The 20078-nt window shown below is 37.4% G+C and overlaps 1 protein-coding gene across 1 annotated transcript in view; it reads right to left on the reverse strand.

The window, feature by feature from the left end:
- LOC104461186 (EGF-like repeat and discoidin I-like domain-containing protein 3) overlaps positions 1 to 19088 on the reverse strand; it is a gene marked incomplete at both ends in the record, with an annotated part of 43060 nt that extends 23972 nt beyond the window's left edge. Inside the window, 3 exons of the mRNA XM_010072670.1 lie at positions 11933 to 12117; positions 17705 to 17849; positions 18933 to 19088. Of these exons, the coding sequence (XP_010070972.1) occupies positions 11933 to 12117; positions 17705 to 17849; positions 18933 to 19088 (486 nt within the window). The remainder of the gene's footprint in view (positions 1 to 11932; positions 12118 to 17704; positions 17850 to 18932) is intronic.
- Positions 19089 to 20078: the final 990 nt, after the last annotated feature.

Raw genomic sequence — 20078 nt, forward strand, 5'->3', positions numbered from 1 at the left:
GGAATGCAATCAGAAAAATTCAAAAACTGTAGTGGAGAAAGGAGAAAGTTTGCACTCTCCCCATATGCATCTGCAGAGATATAAAGTAACTAGGACATGCAAAATTCTCAAAAGACCCTTCCTTCATTCTCTTGTCTTTTACTTATGATGTATATCTTAACTGGAAAATTATCTTGGAATTACAAAAAAAATTATTTTGCTTATATAGAGTCAGACTGCCTTAGCAACACAAAATTACATACAGTAGGATAGGGAATATAGAAAATAGAGCCAACTAGGTTAAAATTGTCTGATAAAATATTTCTTAAATTCTCATAAAACAGAGATTTAATTTTTAATATCAAAAGATTTTCTAGGTCTGTGAATTATTGCAGTGAACCCTGGAAAACAAGACTTCTAAGCCCTCTCAAATAAAAACAACCCCTCTGCTGTATTTTGTAACACAAAGCAAATCCTACTGTGGTCCTGCAATTTATATTGATGTACATTTGGGGGAAGCAAAAAGAATAAACAGTTTGGTGGCAGATGCTGTGAAAAATGGTCAACCATGAATAACTAAACTGGCACCTATTTTAAAGCATCTCTGAGGTTTACTTTGAGCAAAGCAGTCCTCCCAGTGGAGACAGATGCGGTCAGGAAATGCGAAAGCTTGTCTAAGGAGCAAAATGAGTGTCTCATTCATTTGTTAGTGACCAGGCACCTCTCCGCTGATGGTCAGGCTATCACTGCCATTAGCTCATTTGGATTTGTCTCACGTTCTCCTCCTAATGTGCGATTCGTCATTGTTGTGATGTCCACGTGCTTTGATTGAGGTTCAGCCTATTCATTGTACATGTATTAGCATGAAATACATATTTATATACACTATTATTTAGTACACGGTATTTCCAGAGATCTTGAAGTGGATGAAGAACCTTCACAGGCTCAATGGGAGACACTGAAAACAGTACAGCTTTCTTCTGTGGGGGGCTTGTGTGCCACTCTCAACTATGCAACTGCTCTGCTCTCAATGAGCTTGGAGTCATCTGTGCTTTGCCAGTTCAGTAGGTGACTGAGTTCTACAGTCTCAACATTGATATATGTTAGCTAGCGAATCAATAAACCATCTTCTAAAAATCTCTTACTTTACTCTCTGGCTCCATGAAACTACATCAGCTGAAGCTGTCCGGTATTTCTCCTAAAAAGCATGTCTTAGCTACTCCTCCAATGTACTATGGAGGTTTCTTAAAGTTCAGGCTGCTCAGCATTATGTAGGAAAACACAAAAGTGAATACACAGTATTTCTATACCTGTTATATATATATAGCAACAGTGTTTGAATTCAATGCAACTGATATATAAACAAGGCAAACTGAGGAACATACCAAAGTAAACTCAATAAACACAGATAAAGAAATACACAGTGAGGGTCTGTTCCTAGATTTATAAATGCTGTATCACACCTTTGTAGTATTTCTGATATTGCAAAAGGGAGATCATTAACCGTCTGCAGCCTTTAAAAGGCCTTTAAAAACATTCTGATAGTTTTCTTCTGTGTAATTTTTAGCTGGAAATGGTATTGGCATGTTATATTTTTCACTACCTCTTAACAAAGACATCCCATTAAGTTGGGTCTGAATATTTTTACTTTTGCCATTAGAAATAACAGATTTGTGTTTTTTACAGAGGTGTCTTCCTTTTACCAGCTGTATATGGAATTAAAGTCTAATTGTGAAAATATTTTTCTGCTTAATTATACAACAAAGGCTGGCTTGAAATAGGATTAATATATCTTGTGGTTAATTAAACATGAAGCTTCTAAGAAGATCACTTGAACAACAAAAGCAATTAAGACTTGGTTATGTATAGGACATAATTAGGCACCAAGTTCTTGTAATCCCAAGGACTAAATTTTAAAGTATGCATTCGTTTAAAATAACCTATTATCTGAGTTATTTTAGAGAAAACTACCAAATGTGAGCACAAGCACTGTCAGCTCAGACATCATCTCAGCTCTGTCCTGATGCCGAAGATGAATTATAGATTAAAAAAAAACATGTCTCAGTTCTGAGAAAATTTGCCTCTATTTCTATCTTTATGCCTGTTGAGCAAGTCTCGGCTCCTGTGAGTAGATGTACACACAGACACAAGGCCAAAATCAGGAAGGAAATTCTAATGAGAGCCTGTTTTGAGACTACTTATTACAAGTCTTAAGGTGCTCTTGAACATGACACAGATAATTGAAGAAACGTTTAGTTGCAGTATTTTTGTGTCTACTGTGATATTCCTTTTAAATTCTCTTTCTCTCTCACCTTTTCTGCTAAGATTTTTCTCTTATGTTGTGTTTTCTGACAGGGAAACTGCTCTTGCATTACTTCAGGATCAAGCAGGACGAATGTTACTAAGCAGAGTGGAAAGAGGGTCTTGTGCAATACACTGCTATATAGACACACCCAAGTTAACATTGAAAAAAAAACCAAAAAAACCCAAGCTGTTAAGCATTCTGCTGAGACCAACATTAAACTATGACTGCGATGTCATTAGGGAAGAAGTACATGATGAAAGCAATGAATAGGCTCAGATTCAGGAACAGCAAGAGAAATATCTGTATCTACTTTATGTGGTGCTTTAACATACTGAGATATGACTGGTTTATTTTTCTGCTTAGTGCCAGGCAAATGCCAGCCTGGTTAAGCACCTTTCCCTGTTCTCTGAAGAAGGCTGAAAGGTAGTTTGTTGCCTTCTAATTTAGATTTATGCGAGGTTCCTTTGCCACCACTACGTCTTTGTGTTTGTATCTGAATTTCATTATTTACTTAGGAAAAAAGCTATGATCTCTGTTCACCATTTGCCAAGCTAGGAACCCATCTGTCTCTGTCTACTTTACATAGGGAACAGAATAAGAAAATGAATACCAGATTTTGAACAAACACGTTCTGAAGTCAAACAGAATCTTGTAATACAGCTTCACTGCTTTTTTAGAGTGGCATAGAGACTAAAACCATATGAATGCAGAACTATGACTTTTGCATATTTTACTCAAAAGATCTTGATGGATACATGAAGAAAATACAAGTGTCTTGCTTAGTTAAGAAGTAACATTTGGGAACAAAGACCCAGGGCTCATAAAAACAGCACAGTCCAGTTAATAAATCATCGAGCTATCAGAAAACAGAACTAGATCAAGTTTGACTTTATTTTTTTTTGCTTTTGTCCTGCACTGGCTTTTCTCTCATCTGTTTTACATCAGGTCTTTTTTGCTGCTTAAAGACACTTGACCTTGTCAAGGTTGCTTCATTTCCCTCTGTCATCTGTATTTTCTTTGTCATCATTTTGTCTTGTCGAGACTGAAAGTATTGTGGGGCAGCAACTGTGTCCAATCGTGCTTGGGTCTAAAACTAATTCAGACGTAACTACAAAAAAAAAAAAAAAAAAAAAAAAAAAAAGTTTTATCATGAAAAAGAATTTTTAAACAAAAAAAAAAAAAAAAAAAAAAAAAAAAGAATAGTTTTATCATGAAAAAGATATTTTGAAACACTGCCACGGAGGAAGAAGGCATGAATAGGAAACATGTTTGGATCCTTTCCTTCTGTATCTATCTAGCCAATTTTGTAGCCCTTTTGTTATTTTAAGAGAGGGGAAGGAACATATAGTTTTGTTTCACAAACAGAGACAGAACATTATTTCAAATCAGTGGAAAGTATAGCTAGATTTAACAGGCAGGAATTTGAAACAATGAAAAACCAACATTTTTCCATTAAAATTTAATGCATGCCGTTTTCAGAAGGTGCTGTTATTGGCATCAAGTAAAAGCAGAATTTCCACTGTAAATACACAGTAACAAAAAATACTTCAGACTCAAATCCTGTGTACATCAAAATTCAGAACAACCAGGGAGTTCTCACTTACACTCCCAGATATTTTAAAGCAAGATCAAAACCTATTATTGCAATAGGAAATGGGTCATTATTCAATTTAACTTTCATCTGCAGGGGAGTGAGACACAGAGAAAAACTGTAAGTCAGTAAGGGAACTGGCAGCACTCTCTTGCAATGCTTTAGAGCTAGACATGATTCAAATGTTTATGGAAACATAAAGTAATTTGTGTTAGTGACAACAAATTTGTTATATTTCAAATATACGTTGTGGAACACTGCGTTAACCCCTCATTTTTTACTGAAGACTTAACAGAGAGAGTAGGGAATATAATTCACTGAACAGAGTAGGACTTTGTGCAATGAAACATTTTTCTCCTACAAAATCTTAACCATAGCTAGTTGAGAGTTCAGACAGACTCTTTTCTTTGTACTTGTTTATGAAGGTGTCGTCTTACAAATGATTATTGCAGAAAATAATCGTGCTGTATCTATTTTTTGCCTATTTGCTGGACACCTTGCAACAAAGAGCTTCTGTACTCTGCCAATACTCTGCCAGTACTTCTGTACTTCTAACAATCTCTTTGTGTTTGGACAGAGTAAAATCAATTATTCTACCAAGGCTCTAGAATTTGTTACTTAAATGATAAAAATACAGCCTAAATGCAACACTGAAAAGGCAAAATAAACCAAGATTTTATGCTGCCTTATTTAATTTCAAGGCTTAAATTAAATTACCACTATAAACATTTCCATAATATGAATTGCAGAAGAAAGCTTTTCAAAGAGAAAAGCAATTTAGGAAGGGCAATGCTGAAATGCACAATTTAGTAACAATATTAATGTGAATAATGCATTTAACTTGAAATGATTTGGGGAAAAAACTAGGTTAGAGAGTGACCTCTGGAATGGCCATCAAATACCTGCTGGCAGGTAACCACAACTAGGAAATCAAGGCATACCTCTTAACACCATTTCTCTAAGCTATGTGTTTGTTAGTACTGTGTTAAAAAAGCATTGGCAACACACAGAGAGATCAGAGATTAAAAAAAAAAAAAAAAGAAAAAAAGCTTGCTGCTCATCTTGAGCTACACGCTGTCCTGAAAGCAAATAGTGATGATCCCTTTGTAAACTTAAGTCTGTGGTATCTGGGCAAACAAAGAAGTCAGTAAACTGACCTGTTTGGCATCCTAGCCTAGGCAGTGAAAATTAGGTAAATTTAACAGTGTGCAATTTAGAAGCCAGCATCTTTCTTTACCTTCTTTTGCCTTTGACTAAATCTCTTGGAACTATTTGCCCATTACTACCTCATTCTACCTCTGGCTGCTTTTTATCAGGAAATTTATCTACAGCGAGTTTCTGGCAAAGTACGGGAAAGGAAAGATCCATATTAATAATTTAATCACATCTTGGCTTGTTATGTTTCTGCATCCTGTGAACTATCAGACTGTGTGAACAGGATATTACTCTGTGAAGCTCCTCATTGAGGTAAACATAAGACCAAGGAGACACCAAAGCTGAGTGTCCGAGTTAAGTTCTTCACACAGAAAATGACAGCTGCCTTGCCAAGAACCACAAGAAAAGATTACTTTGAGTTGAAAATATAAAATGACCAAGATTGACTGTAAATACCTTTCTGTATCGCAATGAAAAGCTGATCTCTGCACAACAATGGCTTTTACCATCTGAAATCTGAGAACCCAATTTCCTGCTTGTGAGAAATTATAATATAAAAAACAGCACCGACTTTGCATCTGAGGAATGAGAAAGACATTTTGTTGCTGTACATGTAAAGGGTTTTGATTCCTTTCCTGATCTGTTGGCAACAGCTGTGGTTTATCGGAGCTGCAGAGAAAGGTATGTGCCCTTTGCTTATAATGTGTTATAATTAAGCTTACAATTGCCACAGAATACTACTGTATCTTTCAAAGACCAGTCACAACACACTGCTTAGAGCCCAAACCTTCTAGAAGTCATGTAATTTCCTCATTATATTAATTACTAGATTGGTCTTAAACTAACATTTTATCCCACTCCAATTTTGGGTCTTTCAAGTCCTTATTTAATTAAGATGTTGTTAAGCATTTTCTTTTGTTGCAGAGTGTGGGTGTGAAAATAAAATAGTTAAGCTGGCTGCCAGACAGAAGCCACTTATTTGGCTACTTTAACCAGTACTAGTATTAATTCTTTCTTTGCTAATGGCACAATTAAAAAGATAATTAAATGATCCACATATTTTTCTCATTATGAGTTGTTTTAAGCATTTATAAAATGCTACAGTATAGTAATTTCCTATCTCACAAGCCTCTGCAGGGGCTAATTACAAATTACTAATTACAAATAAACAGGTAAATAAAACAAAAAAGAGGAGAAAAAGGCAGGTGCAATAATAGATGAGAAGCAAATACCACAAGAGAGACAGAAAACAACATTTCTTTATTTGGTGGCAGAAAGAACACCAACATTAAAATAAGCTCAACTAACCAATATGAGATGAAATACAATGTTCTCTTCCCATACTAAAAAAGGGACTGATTCACATCACGTAACTTTCCTAATTCAAAAATTCATCTTCTAGTTTAAGCTAATTGTCTATCTCTCTCTGCAGCTAACTGAGTAAAGGCACATCTCCAGGGTGATTCATAAAAGGAAACTTAGGCAGTTAGGGTAGGATGAATTATTCCCTGGTAGTCCTATCCTCTTTCTGTTGACTACAGAAGGAGCCTAAGCAACTAATTAGAAGTAGATATTTTAAGATATCTATAAATTCCATAAGCAAATATTATATATAGAATCCATAAAATTAAAAATTGCTGTAGTTTAGTCCCTTTGCATCAGGTTATATAGCCAATAACCTAGTGAAATGCAAAAGAAGGTCAGGGCTGTCTCTCTAGGCTCACGTTAGCTCTGCTCTGCATAAGGCTCCTGGAACTGACTGAGCATTAGATATGGTTATCCTCTGTCTTCTCTTAATCTTCATTTATCTTAGTATTTAGACAATTTCAGCTGACTTGTGTTGGTGGTGCAAAGCACAACATGTACCACTGTCAAATTTTGTAAATTCTGGAAAAATGTAGCACAAAATCTACTTTCTATGAGTACTCTGTAAGTAAAACTGTGTAGAAGAGGGGTCTGTTTTAGCCTTTGAATAACAACTCTTTCATCTGATCCCTTAGAAGCTTAAACACTGTAAATAAATGATAGAAAATTAAGATAAGTAGATCCTACAATGGTATAAGACTTTGTAGATAGAGATGGTTTTGCATATGTAAAACAGAAAGTGAATAATTATTTGGAATACAACTTTGCCTTTGTTTTCAGACAAGAGACTTTGTGATGTAAAAAAGATGGTCATGTATTAAACTGAAAGAATAAGTCAATTGTGGCACTGATACAATTGTTTTCTAACAGTGTTGAAGAAAAATCTCAATAATACTGTCTAATACTGGAGATTAGGTTGGCAGGAAAATACCCAAACCAAGTGTATTATACTACTGGAAATCATCCATCACATTTTAAAAATGTGTAAGTATATACATAATAGTTGCTTTGCCAATCCTAGTAGTGCTTAGCTGATTCCATCACATACAATCATCAATAGAAACATTAGAATACGACATTGCTGCTTGTTCCACTCTACTATTTAAGGGAAGGATTATTTTCTTAAATCAACTAAGCAAAATGGTACCTGTATAAAAGAGCTGTGGATAAACAGTATCGGGTTTATCACTCATGCTCATCAAGCTGCAGAACCTTCCACCAGCTCTGCAGCAAAATACAAGCCAAGCAACCAGATGAAAGTCATTTTTGCAGCAAGTGAACTGTTTTCAAGTTTCAAGTACAACTAGAAACATGAAGCTACTGCAGTGCTGCTGGTGACCTAAAGATAACACAGAGTTATAAAAGGAACCTCAGCAAGCTTCCAAGGTGGGTATCCTTTTCATCCAGCTGTGCTCTGTAGAGATACAGGCCTTCAAAAAACCCAGCACATCACTGGTTTTAAGATAAAATACTGCCAATACCCATGTACAATTAGAAAGTTAGAGCTAGGATAACATACAGAACAATTTATGCAAAGGAGACGGCCGAGGGGCGAGAAGAAAGCGCCAGGTATTTGGAGACACCAAATGAACTGAGATGCCTCAGCTCCAAGGAATATTGCAAAGGATGGCAAATCAGATAAATAGCATCAGAGAAATTACTTGCCGAAGCACCAAAGGATGAGCAGGTGAAGGCATTAAAGTACAAGGTGTTGTGGCCCTTATTAGGCAGTGAGACAATGGGAAATCAATACAATGATGGACATGGCATCTCCCAGTGCAGCAGAAATAAGGAAATATTTTAAAATACCAAAACTTAACTAACAGTAAATAGAGAAAAGGGAGTTTAAGCCACCGTCTGGACTTCACAATTTATAATTGCAGAAAATTCGTAGACTGGGAATGGATTTTGAGGAAAATGCTAATTCTTTTGAATGATAACCTTAGCGACGAAAATGAGATAGAGACTAGTAAAAATCTGTTTACAAGAGCAGTCACCAAGCATCTGAAAGTTCAGTAGGAATAATTTTTAATAATCTTTATAGCCTCAGTGCCTCATTCTGGGCATAAGGCAGGAAGTACTTTAACACATCATTTAATGTCAAATAACTGAATAAATGAGAAGCGGAGTGACCGGCTAGGATGACAGTCCTGGACTGCAGAAGCACTCCCCAAACTAGCAAAGCAGCCTGGTTACAGTAGCTTAGCAAGAGATCCTGTGAAAGGGTTCAAGGTAGCGAACGATGCTGACAAGCAAATCAAAGGAATAAGGGAAAAGGGACTGGCTTGGAGGAAAGTGAAGTTTACGCTTTTCTTTCTTTTATCAGTAATTAACCTAAAATGCTTTACCCAGCTTAGTTTATGCTAAATTTATACATAATTATGGGAAGCAAACCATCACTTTTTTTTTTTTTTAATTTCACTTCCCCACCTCCCCCTAATCTTTCATTTTATCCAGATGATTTCACAGAAGTGTGTCCACAAGGAAGGGAATCGCTGCATAAAGTCTCCAGGAGCAGAGAGAGTTGCTGGAACTGATTACTCACATTAGATTTGGTATCGAACCTGAAGAGCTGTTGTTCTGTATCACCAAGCTCCACAGATCCCAACTGCGATGAGTACAGAGACGCTAAGAGGCAGGTTATCTAGGTTACCAGAAGCTTCTGTGCTATGAATTACGCCAGGTAACTGATGCGGCTTCTGCAGCATCATCTTTAAAGGAATGGCAAGAGTGCCCTTAAGCATGCATGTGGGGGAATTCAGAACCAGATCATGACTGAGCTGGAAAAGTATGCTTTTGGTCATCTAATCTCATTAACTTTTCCCCCGTATCATGAGAATACTTTCTTCTATTACTAAAGATGGTGTTTGCTGTAAAGGAGTGTTGAACCTGGGGTTTGTAAGTGAGTAGAGTCTAGATCACACAGATTTTCAACACCTGCAGCACCAGGAAGGTGGGCATTCTTCTTGAACCCGAAAAATGCACAGTTTGTGTGCAGAGCCACGTAATACTTCATATTCCTGCCTCTGGAGCTACATTACAGATGTAGCAATCCAGAACACTTTACAACAAAGAGCATACTTGTTAATGGCTGCATTTTTAAATACATAGAAGATTCTGAATTTTCCTTTTTGAGAGAAAACTGACTAAACCAACCCCAGCTCATGATGGGAAGAATTTATCTCTAGGGTTCACACAAAAGTGCTGTGAACTGCTCCTAAGTAGCAAGGAGTATTTATGTATGATGCAAACATCACCTCTCAGCATCTATTATCACAGCAGGTGCTGTGATATGTATGTCAGAAAACAAGCTTTTAAACAGAGGAACAGTTGATAGCAATGGCATTTGGGCAAGGACCTCCCAAAATGACTGTAAGTCAGAACACATCTATTCACGTCATTCACATATCAAATACTACAATAATAATTTTTAAGGGCATTCAGTAGGCTTTTGCCTAATTTTATAGGCTTTCTACTGAAAATTATAGAAGATAAACCACATAAGGCATGCAGAGAAAATTCGAAAGGCATGGAAAGCTAAAACTGTGAAATATCATACTGGTATGCCAGCTACTTTAGCAAAAATCCAAAAAGCTGTATCTTACTTTAAGCCTGGTTTAGGAATGGAATCACTATTGGGATCATTCCTTGTAATTGGGATCATTCCTTGTAATATGTAATTGCCGAGGGAAAAGAGCATACAGATACATTAGCTTTCACATGCTTTTTCTTCCAAATGTGTTTTGACTAAATTCTATGAAAGCAATACGACAATAAAATTGCAGTCAGTGTGTTCAAAGGTTACAATACAATACTCTGCGTTTTAAAGAAAAAACAGAGAACTACCAGCAAAGAGAACAATGAATGGATTAATTTAAATGACAGGCATGTCTTTCTTACAGAAATGTTACCTAGACTTGAAGCATGCAAGCCCATCTCTAATCACAGACTGAATTCAGAATAATCAACCCATAGCATAAGTTAACGACCAGCTTAAGTGCTGAAAAAAGCAAGTGGTTTTAATGCCCATTGGTTGTTTTTGGTTTGGTTTGTTTTTTTTTTTTTTTTTTTTTTTTTTTTAATCCAAAAAGAAATGTTATGATACTCTTTTGGAGAAACTTAGTAAGTATAATAACTTTTGGGAACAGGTAAATTGGTCACATTCCTGTGAAGTTACTGAACTCATATCCTAGCCATATGACAAATGAACTAAAAGACGAGTATTTCTTCACAACTTTCTTTTGACAAGATTGAAAAGAAGTATTTCTGGTACTTCAAGGATTTGCAGAGACTGTGCAGGTGGTCAGATTAAATTTGCAGGTTCAGGTAGGTTCAAATATAGAAAGACTTAGAACAGAATGGAAAATTTTAGAATATAAGTATTAACTCTGCAGCCTCTTGCCATCTGTAGTTAATTAAAAATCCACTGTCACCCACAGGAGGAATAACACACCACAGGACATTTCTGTGCAGTCTCTGCATACTCTTAGTTTCTTGGTATTACTTATGGGGCTAAAACTGGCTATGAAACATTTGCCTCTCTTTTACATGCAGAAACATTTTCATCTGCTTTTCCACCATAAAACACAGCAATAAAATTTTCCTTCTCTCCAGAAGTTACTAGGTGCTGTTTCAACAAGCTGCTCCGAAAATCTTTCACCAAATCCCAGGATCTTCCGTTACTCAAAAGTTAAACAGACAAGGCAACTGCTCCTTCCTTTCAGTATGTGTGTAAACTTGGGAGAAAAGATCGTAATTGTGTGACTAAATTGCTTAGCAACTGTAGGTAAAAATGCTAATATGTCATAATTTATATGTGAAAAGATTGCAGGGGGCTAGTAGCCATGTCTAGTGCTATTGAGGCTTCCCGCTGAGAACTGCACTGCAAACTGGCATCTGACTCAAAACACTGTTATTTTCAACAGTTCAGAAAATGCAAATGTGTCAGCAATTGGTCAAATAGGCTTCCATAGCAGTGATTTATTGCAATCTCTCACATTAGCGTGCTACTGACCTGTATAAATCACTTGCAGGCTGAAAACAAGCCCTGTGCACAGCCTTATAATTAATTCATGTGCTGAATCAGTCTTGCTAACTTCAGAGCGACTGTTGGAAGGTAATTTTGAGCAGTCTCAGCCAGACAAAGATAATTTCTATGGGCCAGATTTGCTAATGTGCACAAAGCTGAAGAAAATACCATTTTCCAGGGGGCTTTGGAATGACAGAGGGGAGAAAAAAAAATAAAATATATATATATATCTTAACAAAGAGGAGAAACCAGTGAAAGAGATCTGCAACTACTATTTGTGTCCAGCAGATGTGATGGTTTCCCTGAGCACGGTTTACTGCAACTGAGGTGCCAAAGACATGAATTTCTGTGTGGGCTTTCATAGCTTCCTTATCCACATGTGGCAGAGTTAGGATGGTTACTCTCAGAAACTGAAGAAATATGAATATAATCCTAAGTCTGTCAACCATCCGCATACCTGAAACACAAAGAAGATAAACATTTGGGAAAAATGTATGTAAAATTTTACCTGCAGCCACTGTGACTGGTCACTGTGGCCAGAGGTCCAGGCATTAACTTTGCCTTGTTTGTCCAGCCGGGCTTTCCTGGGCTCCCAGGTGAACATGTCCATGTTGAGTGTACGGAAAACACTGGAGGCTGTAATTTGGAAGTCCTGTATGTGTCCTGATTTCATCCCCAGGGGTTCAGAGCAACCTGGAACAGCAAAATAAGATCTCTCACACTACCTACTTATCTCTGTAAGCGGTTTAGGTTTTTCTGTTATGGAAAAGAAAACTAGCAATTCTCGAAGAAAAGGCTTTATCAAGACTATTGTTGGAGGAACTTGCAAACAAACAAATAAAAACAGCCAATTCAAGGCACTTTATTTCAACACTGCCTTGGAAGAATCAAAAACAATATAGATAATTCAATGTATTGTATCCTGTCATAAATTCATGAAGACAAACAGAAAAGATTACCTTTGTTTCTTCTTATCTTAGTTTTATTTTCCTGTCCAGCAGCTTGCTATTGTTTCCCCTATTCAGTTTGATCTTATCATGCTTTCATGCCATGTCACATCAACCATGTGTTTGCCTACTGAGGAAACATTAATTTTTCTTAAAGACACTGCTGAAGTAAAATGTTAACAAGCACAGAGCTCTTCTACACTTTTGAATTACTTGACATCTTGCCAAAGCCTTAGAAAGACCCAACACCCACTGATGAAGTGGAAGGCTGCAGAAGAACAACTATGAAGGAGGGACAACAGTAGCAGATAACTGCTTAGGAGAAATCAAGAGTTAATGGCCTATTTGTTTAAACCAGGTGGATGTCCCGCATCGTTGAGTTAGTTTGATTGTCGCAAAATATAGATTTTAGGCTTCTCCTTTTTCTGTTGGGTGTCCACAAAAAAAATAAAATAGTAAGTGACTCTAAGTCCCTCTGCCTTGCTATTGTATACTGAGAACACAGAAGGTTGATTTGGACCCAGAAGAGGGAAGAAGCAAGGTGACAACAGGAAACACACCCTTCAATAACAGCCCTGTAACAACAGTACTGGAAGCCAAGGGAGGTAGATGAGCTGCATGGTTTTAAGATTAAAAAAAAAAAAAAAGGAAAAGAGAGGCGAGTCAAGTGGCTGAGAGTGAGAAGGCTGTTAAGAAACTAGGGTCAGGAAAGGTGGATGTATGGTCAATGGGGTAATGTTTGATGGCTGTTTGAGGAAAAGGTGAAAGATAGGGATGGGAACATAAAAAGAAGCAGTTTTCTCATTTCCTTCCCACCCCAGCTGTCAAAAACCTGCATACGTGCAGCTGTACTGAAGTTTTCACTTCACAGATTTGGTGATCCTACTATATTCAGTATCTGAGTTGCAGTCAAATTGCAAATAATATTTTAACATCCTCTAACTCATTGAGTAAGAGTGTGCCCAGGATCTGACATACCTGTTTTCGCCAGGAGTGCATCATCACCGTGAATGTACAGAGCCTTGACTTTACATATCATTTGGAGGACAGAGGTTTTCCACCTGCCACTCACATCCCACGTTGCTCAGCTGGCTCCTATCAGGTAATCATTTCCTGAGGCACCAGCTCTGTTCCTTAAAGCACACACGTAAGTTGTGAAGACTTTCCTGCTGGGACCATGACCCTACTCAGCTGGTGTTTCTTGATAGAGCCAGAGAACAGTGTGACCACTGAAAACACCTTCAAAGTTTTTATTTTGTTTTTCATTTTATTTGAGCTAGAAATCAAAGATGGTTCTCTTTTTTCTTAAAAGTCCATTTCCTCCACAGTATGTTTAGCCAGATTTAAAGACCTGATTCTTTTTTTTGTTTCTTTGATACAATTAGCAAAGACCTTTTGGTCAGATTCTACTTTCTTTTTCTCCCGTAGGTTTAACACACAGAATTAAGTGGAATTATTACGGATTCAAATCAGGAAGCTAAGACCATGCCCTTTGTAGGGGTATGCAGGAGCAAAGGCATATTATCAGAGACAGATAATAATAATATGCTCTTTAATGTAGTTAACGATTGTATTTAAAATTTGAAATACTGTTGTTTCATATTCAATTAAAAAATAAGCAGAAAACAGAATTTTTGAAAAAACCTCAACCTTTCAGAGCCCATTCTCAGGGCATAAACAGAAATTGAACATCCTTGTCTGTAGAATGAACTACCCCGTTCAAAACAACAAAACAATTTTCCTGGGCGTAGGAGGGAGCGATTGATAGCACAAATGAGAGAGACTCATCGGTTGCTTTAGAGAAGGACTTTGCTTATTATTCAATTCTGAAGTATCACTCCAGGATCACAAGGGCTGTCAGCAAGAATGTTAATCCGAGGAATCTGAAGGAGGTTCCTGACACAAAAACATGGGTTGTTAAAACTGTTTTTCAGTGCTGGTCCAATCCATCAAAAATAGTTCTATCTTTTTCTGAGTATTATTACTGATTTATGAAACAACAGATGTATTTGCTAGTGTGTCTGTGCATGCATGCATGCATTAATGGGATTCTACACTCGCCTTCCTTTCCCACTGCCCCAAAGGGAGGAGGAAGACGGTTGTTAAAGCTAATGGGAGAAATTGAGAAGACCAATGAGAACCAGAAGAGACTAATGTGATGCACAGGGGTGGCAGAACAATGTCTTAGTACTGTGTCACAGAGAACAACAGCAGACCCAGTGGCTTCCCAGCTCCTACGGCACCCTGCTGCAATGACAGAAGATAACAACTGTTTATTTTGATAGGCGAGCTATAAACTAGAGCGCAAAGGACAGAATCATCCAACCAGTACAAAACTTTGTGTCTGTAGATAGTCATCTGTCATAGAAGTGTATTTATAATAATGCCCTTGACTCCCCAGGACATCTCTTCACTGCACTGCATCTTCTTTAAATTTGCTTTGCAATGTCCCTGTGAAAGGATTCAACCTCCCTTTCCATTTTTACTACCTGTTAAAGTTAGTGAGAGCTGATGCAGGCATACTTATGGCTATGCTCAGTGGAGCATCTTAGGTCAAAATGTCTGAGCTGCTTTGGATGTCAACACCTGTGATAAATGATATCTGATAACTCCGCATGTTTAAGCCTATCTATATATGAGTTTGCAGTTACTTTTTATTTGGTATAGTTCAACGGAACAGGAGCAGTGAAACAATGAGGATGAGTGTGGATTAGCATCTGAAAACTGAAAGAATCCACATCAAGATTATTTCCTGTTGACTATTCTGAGGGCACATTTTAATCTTCAGTCTGTGTCCTGTACCATGCCCCTCATGTACTTTTCTCTTTCAAGAAAGCTCAAACCCTCAAAGGAAAGATTAGATATCCAATGCAGTAGAAGCAAAACCACAAACAGATCTGCATGGAAAGTTCTATACACACCTTGTCTTGGGCCAAGAATCACGTAGCATTGGCAAAAGCAGCACAAGTCAATTATTTGAGGGCAAAGGTGATTTTGTTTTGAATAATCCTGTGATATTTTTCTTTTTCAAAATCAACAGAATTCTAAATTTTTCCTGTTATTAATGAACATAGGATTCTTTTCCAGATCACTTAGTGACGCATATGAACATGGGGAAGGGAATCTAGCATTAAACACAGATATTACAATGTCCCCTTGTGTATGAGTTCATGTGAATGGTACCTATGGGTACTGTTAGGATAAAGAAACAGTTACAAGAGAACAACATGCCAAAAAGAGGAAAACTACACTCTCAGAAGATGCTGAGTCTCACAAGGGTGGTTAAGTTCTGTGGACCATCATCCTTCTGCAAGAACTGACAAAGTCAGAACATCAAGAATCTGCTGAATTAATACACAGCCACCAACATACATGAGCATCAACAACGTATGACACGGACAGCATGCAAGGGGGCAGATCCTGCTATATGCTGATGCTTGAGTGTGTGAGTGAATTGAATAAGTTACTATGTTGTGCGAACAGTGATCTGTTTTTAAAAACAACAGCTTGATGATGCTATTAATAACAGCTTAATGAATAAAGGCATTCTAATAAACAGCAGCTCTGATCTGTTTCTCCCTCCCAATTAATACTCTGTGAAGGCAAGGGAATTTACAACACAGAGATGTGCAAAACACAAGTAAAGCAGGAACACAAAGCCATGAAAAACACAAGGCCTTATTTATTGATGGCCAAATCCACAAGCATGGATTATGGTTTTCAATAAGATCTGACCATAGGTCCCAGTAAGTGAAGCTATTTATGAGCCTAGAGGAGATTACACTGAACTTTTTGCTGAAGTTTGTCCTAAGAAAGGATTAGTTTTTATGATGATGTGATGCTGTGAGACAGTGTCCCTCCCTTCAGTAGAGACTATTTTCTCCAGCACTAGGAGTTGTTAGGGAGGCCAGACCTCTCAAAGCGTTTTTCGGCCTAAGACAGACCTCCTGGAATTAAAGTGAATTAGTCTGTCATTACGTATAATTATACTTTTATTTCAGTAAGATTGAAATTGTTCTGCTGAGCCTTGGCCACCTGCAGTTCTAAGAAATTATGACCTTGTAGCTGTTAGGAGGCCACTGCAATGAATTCATTTCAGTAGCTTTCACAATTCTTCAAGCAAAACAATTCCTGGTCATTCTGGCAAGGACTTACTCTAAATTATGGTTCCAGAAATGGAAGACATAAAAAAAAAAATAAAAATCTAATAGACTGAAGCAGCTAGATAGAATTTTCTATTTACTCTCAAACCTATCTATATTGGAAAAGGGCTACAGTTAGATTAATGCATTAACTTTTCATTTCTGAATCTGGTTCTGATGTCACTAGAGGACTGAGAATTATTTAACTCCAGCTGTTTTGATATAGAATTTGTGAACTGGATGACTATTGTTTGTACAGTAAGCAGGCAGCCACACAAAACCACTATTAAATAAATTCAGTGGAACGCTTCCACTGGTAAAAGGTTGATCTCTTGAAAAAGATAAAAAATTTACATGCTTTACTGAATTTGTAAGGGAACATGGTTCTTGAAGAGACTGGCTAGAGGTCAGGCTTTACATTTATGAGCTATAACTTTGGCTACTACAAACCTTGAGTGTTTATATTGGCTCCACTGGCTCATTTACTTTTTGCTATGAGACTCAATCCTTGCTTCTGCTAGCAACCCACAAAACAAATCTAAACTGAAATCTTGACTAAAGCAGTCGACCAAAATATATATTACTGCACATTGAGTGGTCCTTGAAGGCAGCTGAAGCACCCTTGTTCCTCTGAGGATATCACACAGCACATTGGCATGGTCGCCCAGCAGCCAGGGGACATTACCGAAACCAGCTTTAATGACTGCTTCTGCCGTGACTCTGCTGTACAGCACTGCACAAATAGCTCCAGCTCTCAGAAAACATTTTAAGCGCATAGTGTAGGGTGTGCTTGAGTGTAACGGTGAGTTAGATACTCATGATCTGTTTAGTACGTAACGGGTTCTGATAGCTGTTGATACTTATTAAAATTGCTGTGAATGACCTTTTCTAGGTTGCATGTAGCTGGAGGCCAATGCACAAAGAAAGATTTAGAAAGCGTTATTAGGCTGTTACTGTACTACACTACTCCTGTTACTGCACTACTGCGAGCAACTATTGCCACTTACAGCATTTAGGTAAGTGTTGCTGCTCATATATTTTACATAAAAAGAGATAAGCAACTGTCTGGATAAACCCAGCCCTGCCAATTGCATTTCGCCAGGAATAAACTGCACGCAGTTTACACATCGGGCACAAAAATAGGCTGTGTGATGGTTGACTTCTGAGATGCGGTGACTGCAGAAAACCCACCTGAGAGCTCACAGCCAAGAAGTTCCATTCGCAATGTGCAGTGTCTTCTGCACACCTGAGGATACAGCCGGATGTACTGCGACTTAATTGGAGGGGTGAAGGAGTTAGCGTATGGGGTGTTATTGTCCACGTTTCCACGAAACACCTGCGATAAAATGACATATTCATAAAAATGTGCCAGGAGCATTACTGGAGGTTCAGTTAATTTCCATGTCTGTGTTGTTCTTCTGATCTTTCCTGCACATTTCTTTGCAAGTTTTTCCCAATCAGAGGCTGTTTTATCACTTCTAGTGCCCAACATACAAGTTTTTAAGTAAAACATACTGCCACTGGCTTGCATCGGCATGCATTTGCCACTTGTGCTGAATCAGGACTGCTATCTTGTCGCTCCTGGAAACTGAAGCTACTAATGCAACTAAATTATGTCTTCTTTTCTAATTAGTGCATTAAACAGTTCAAATTCAATTTAGCCTGCAATTATTTATGCTGATTGACATTTATTTTTTTCCCTCTATCTCAAGAACCTGATCCAGCTCCCATTGAGGTGCACTGTAACCTTCCCATTGATTGTAGGGGGAGCTGAAATAAACCCATAAGCATTCTTCTATTCACTCCTTACTCTAACCAGATACGACTGTAGGTTGTTTTCTTCCATCATTATATACCTCTTCACACAGCATTTTAATTTCCTAATAGAGAAACTATGTCTAATGTTGCACAGAGCCTTAGTTCTATCTTAATTTACAGAGTGAAGGGATTATTGCTACTTTCTATGCACAACTCTACAAAAAAATAAGTGGTAACTATAAACTGTAAACACACATTTCCCACTGGATGATACTCTTTGTGCAGTACAGAGATTAGCACTGATGAATGGGTTCTATGCTTTTAAGGGTTAACACTAATCTGCCAACATAATAAAACTAAATTGAAAACAGAGCCATGAGTAATTACTGGTAAACTAATTAACATTATAATCAGTTAAGTGTAATAAACAGGATTATTCTAGCCTTGGGACATAGTATTTATGCAACCATCAATTAAAGTATAAGAAATTATTAGCAGACAGAAAGTGCAAATTTCTTGACTTTTTTTTTCAGAGAAAAACCATACCACGGCAACCTATATCATGCTGCCAGGCAATTATGCTTATCTACTAGAGGTACCTCATACCTCTGAAGGCAGGCAAACCGTAAGATGTATTCATATACAGATCACTTAATCTTACCATATCTTCATTTGTGCCTTTTACTTTGTACATTGTCCAAGACTTCCCATCATTACTGTAGGCAACTTTGTAAGATTTTACATATTCTGGACTTCCAATCCTCTTGGCACCTTGAGTTATAACTCCAGTGACTCTCATCTTCTTCTGCAGGTTTATCTGAAATAAATTACAATGTTATCATTAACCATCTGAAGGACACAATTCTGATTCCAGATTCCTTTGATTCCTTTTTTTTTTTTTTTTTTTTAAATGACAGAAAGGAAAAAATTCAGCTGTAGCATTTAAATTACTATCTTTACAATTGCATTAATTCCTTTCATCTTTCATTCTCTTAATGTACATATGCACATAAATAACTGAAAAAAAAAAGGAACCAAAAGCCTGTACTATGTTTATGTCTTCATGTGTACGTGTGCACATAAACACACACATATATATATATTATTGATTTGTAGGATATTGCTGGTGTATTACTGGGATACATAGGATTACTGCTATATATTTATATATTTTGCAATAATTTACCAAAGGCTGAATCTTCTGTTCTATTACAAGCCAGTCTGTGATCCCATACCAAAGAGCCTAAATTAACTTCCAGATAAATTTCTTTGTGAAAGTAAAAATACCTGAATGTTCTGTAAAGCAAACAAATAGACCTTTCCTTGATTCTCACTGAAAATTCATACATCTAAAGGTTATCACTGAAATGCTAATCCCAAAACAGTCAATAGCAAAATATCAACGGCTATCAATGGGTATGAACATTCCCTGTGTACTTGTCTGAGTTGACCTCAACCCCCTGAAATACAAAAGAAGATGTATGGAGAGTTCAACAATATTCAGCAAACCTTAATTTTGCCTTCTTTATCTGTCTATGATACGGGAAAGCCAACTATACTATCCCAAAATTCAGAATGTGATACTCAAATCAAACAGTGCCAGGACCATCAGCCTCGCCCCTACGATGAAGTCAGTCATGAAGCAATCTGTGAGAATTGCACTCCCACTCTCTCACTGGTAGGCAGCTGATGTCTGTAACTTTTGCACTAAATGAAGCTTAACAAAGACCTGTCATACTGCGAGAACCCTGTGAAGGTGCAGGCTGACGTGTGATAAGAGGAGATCATAGAATCATAGAATCATAGA

This window comes from Pterocles gutturalis, unplaced genomic scaffold, assembly GCF_000699245.1.
Source record: "Pterocles gutturalis isolate BGI_N339 unplaced genomic scaffold, ASM69924v1 scaffold20772, whole genome shotgun sequence".
In the NCBI taxonomy this organism is placed as follows: domain Eukaryota; kingdom Metazoa; phylum Chordata; class Aves; order Pterocliformes; family Pteroclidae; genus Pterocles; species Pterocles gutturalis.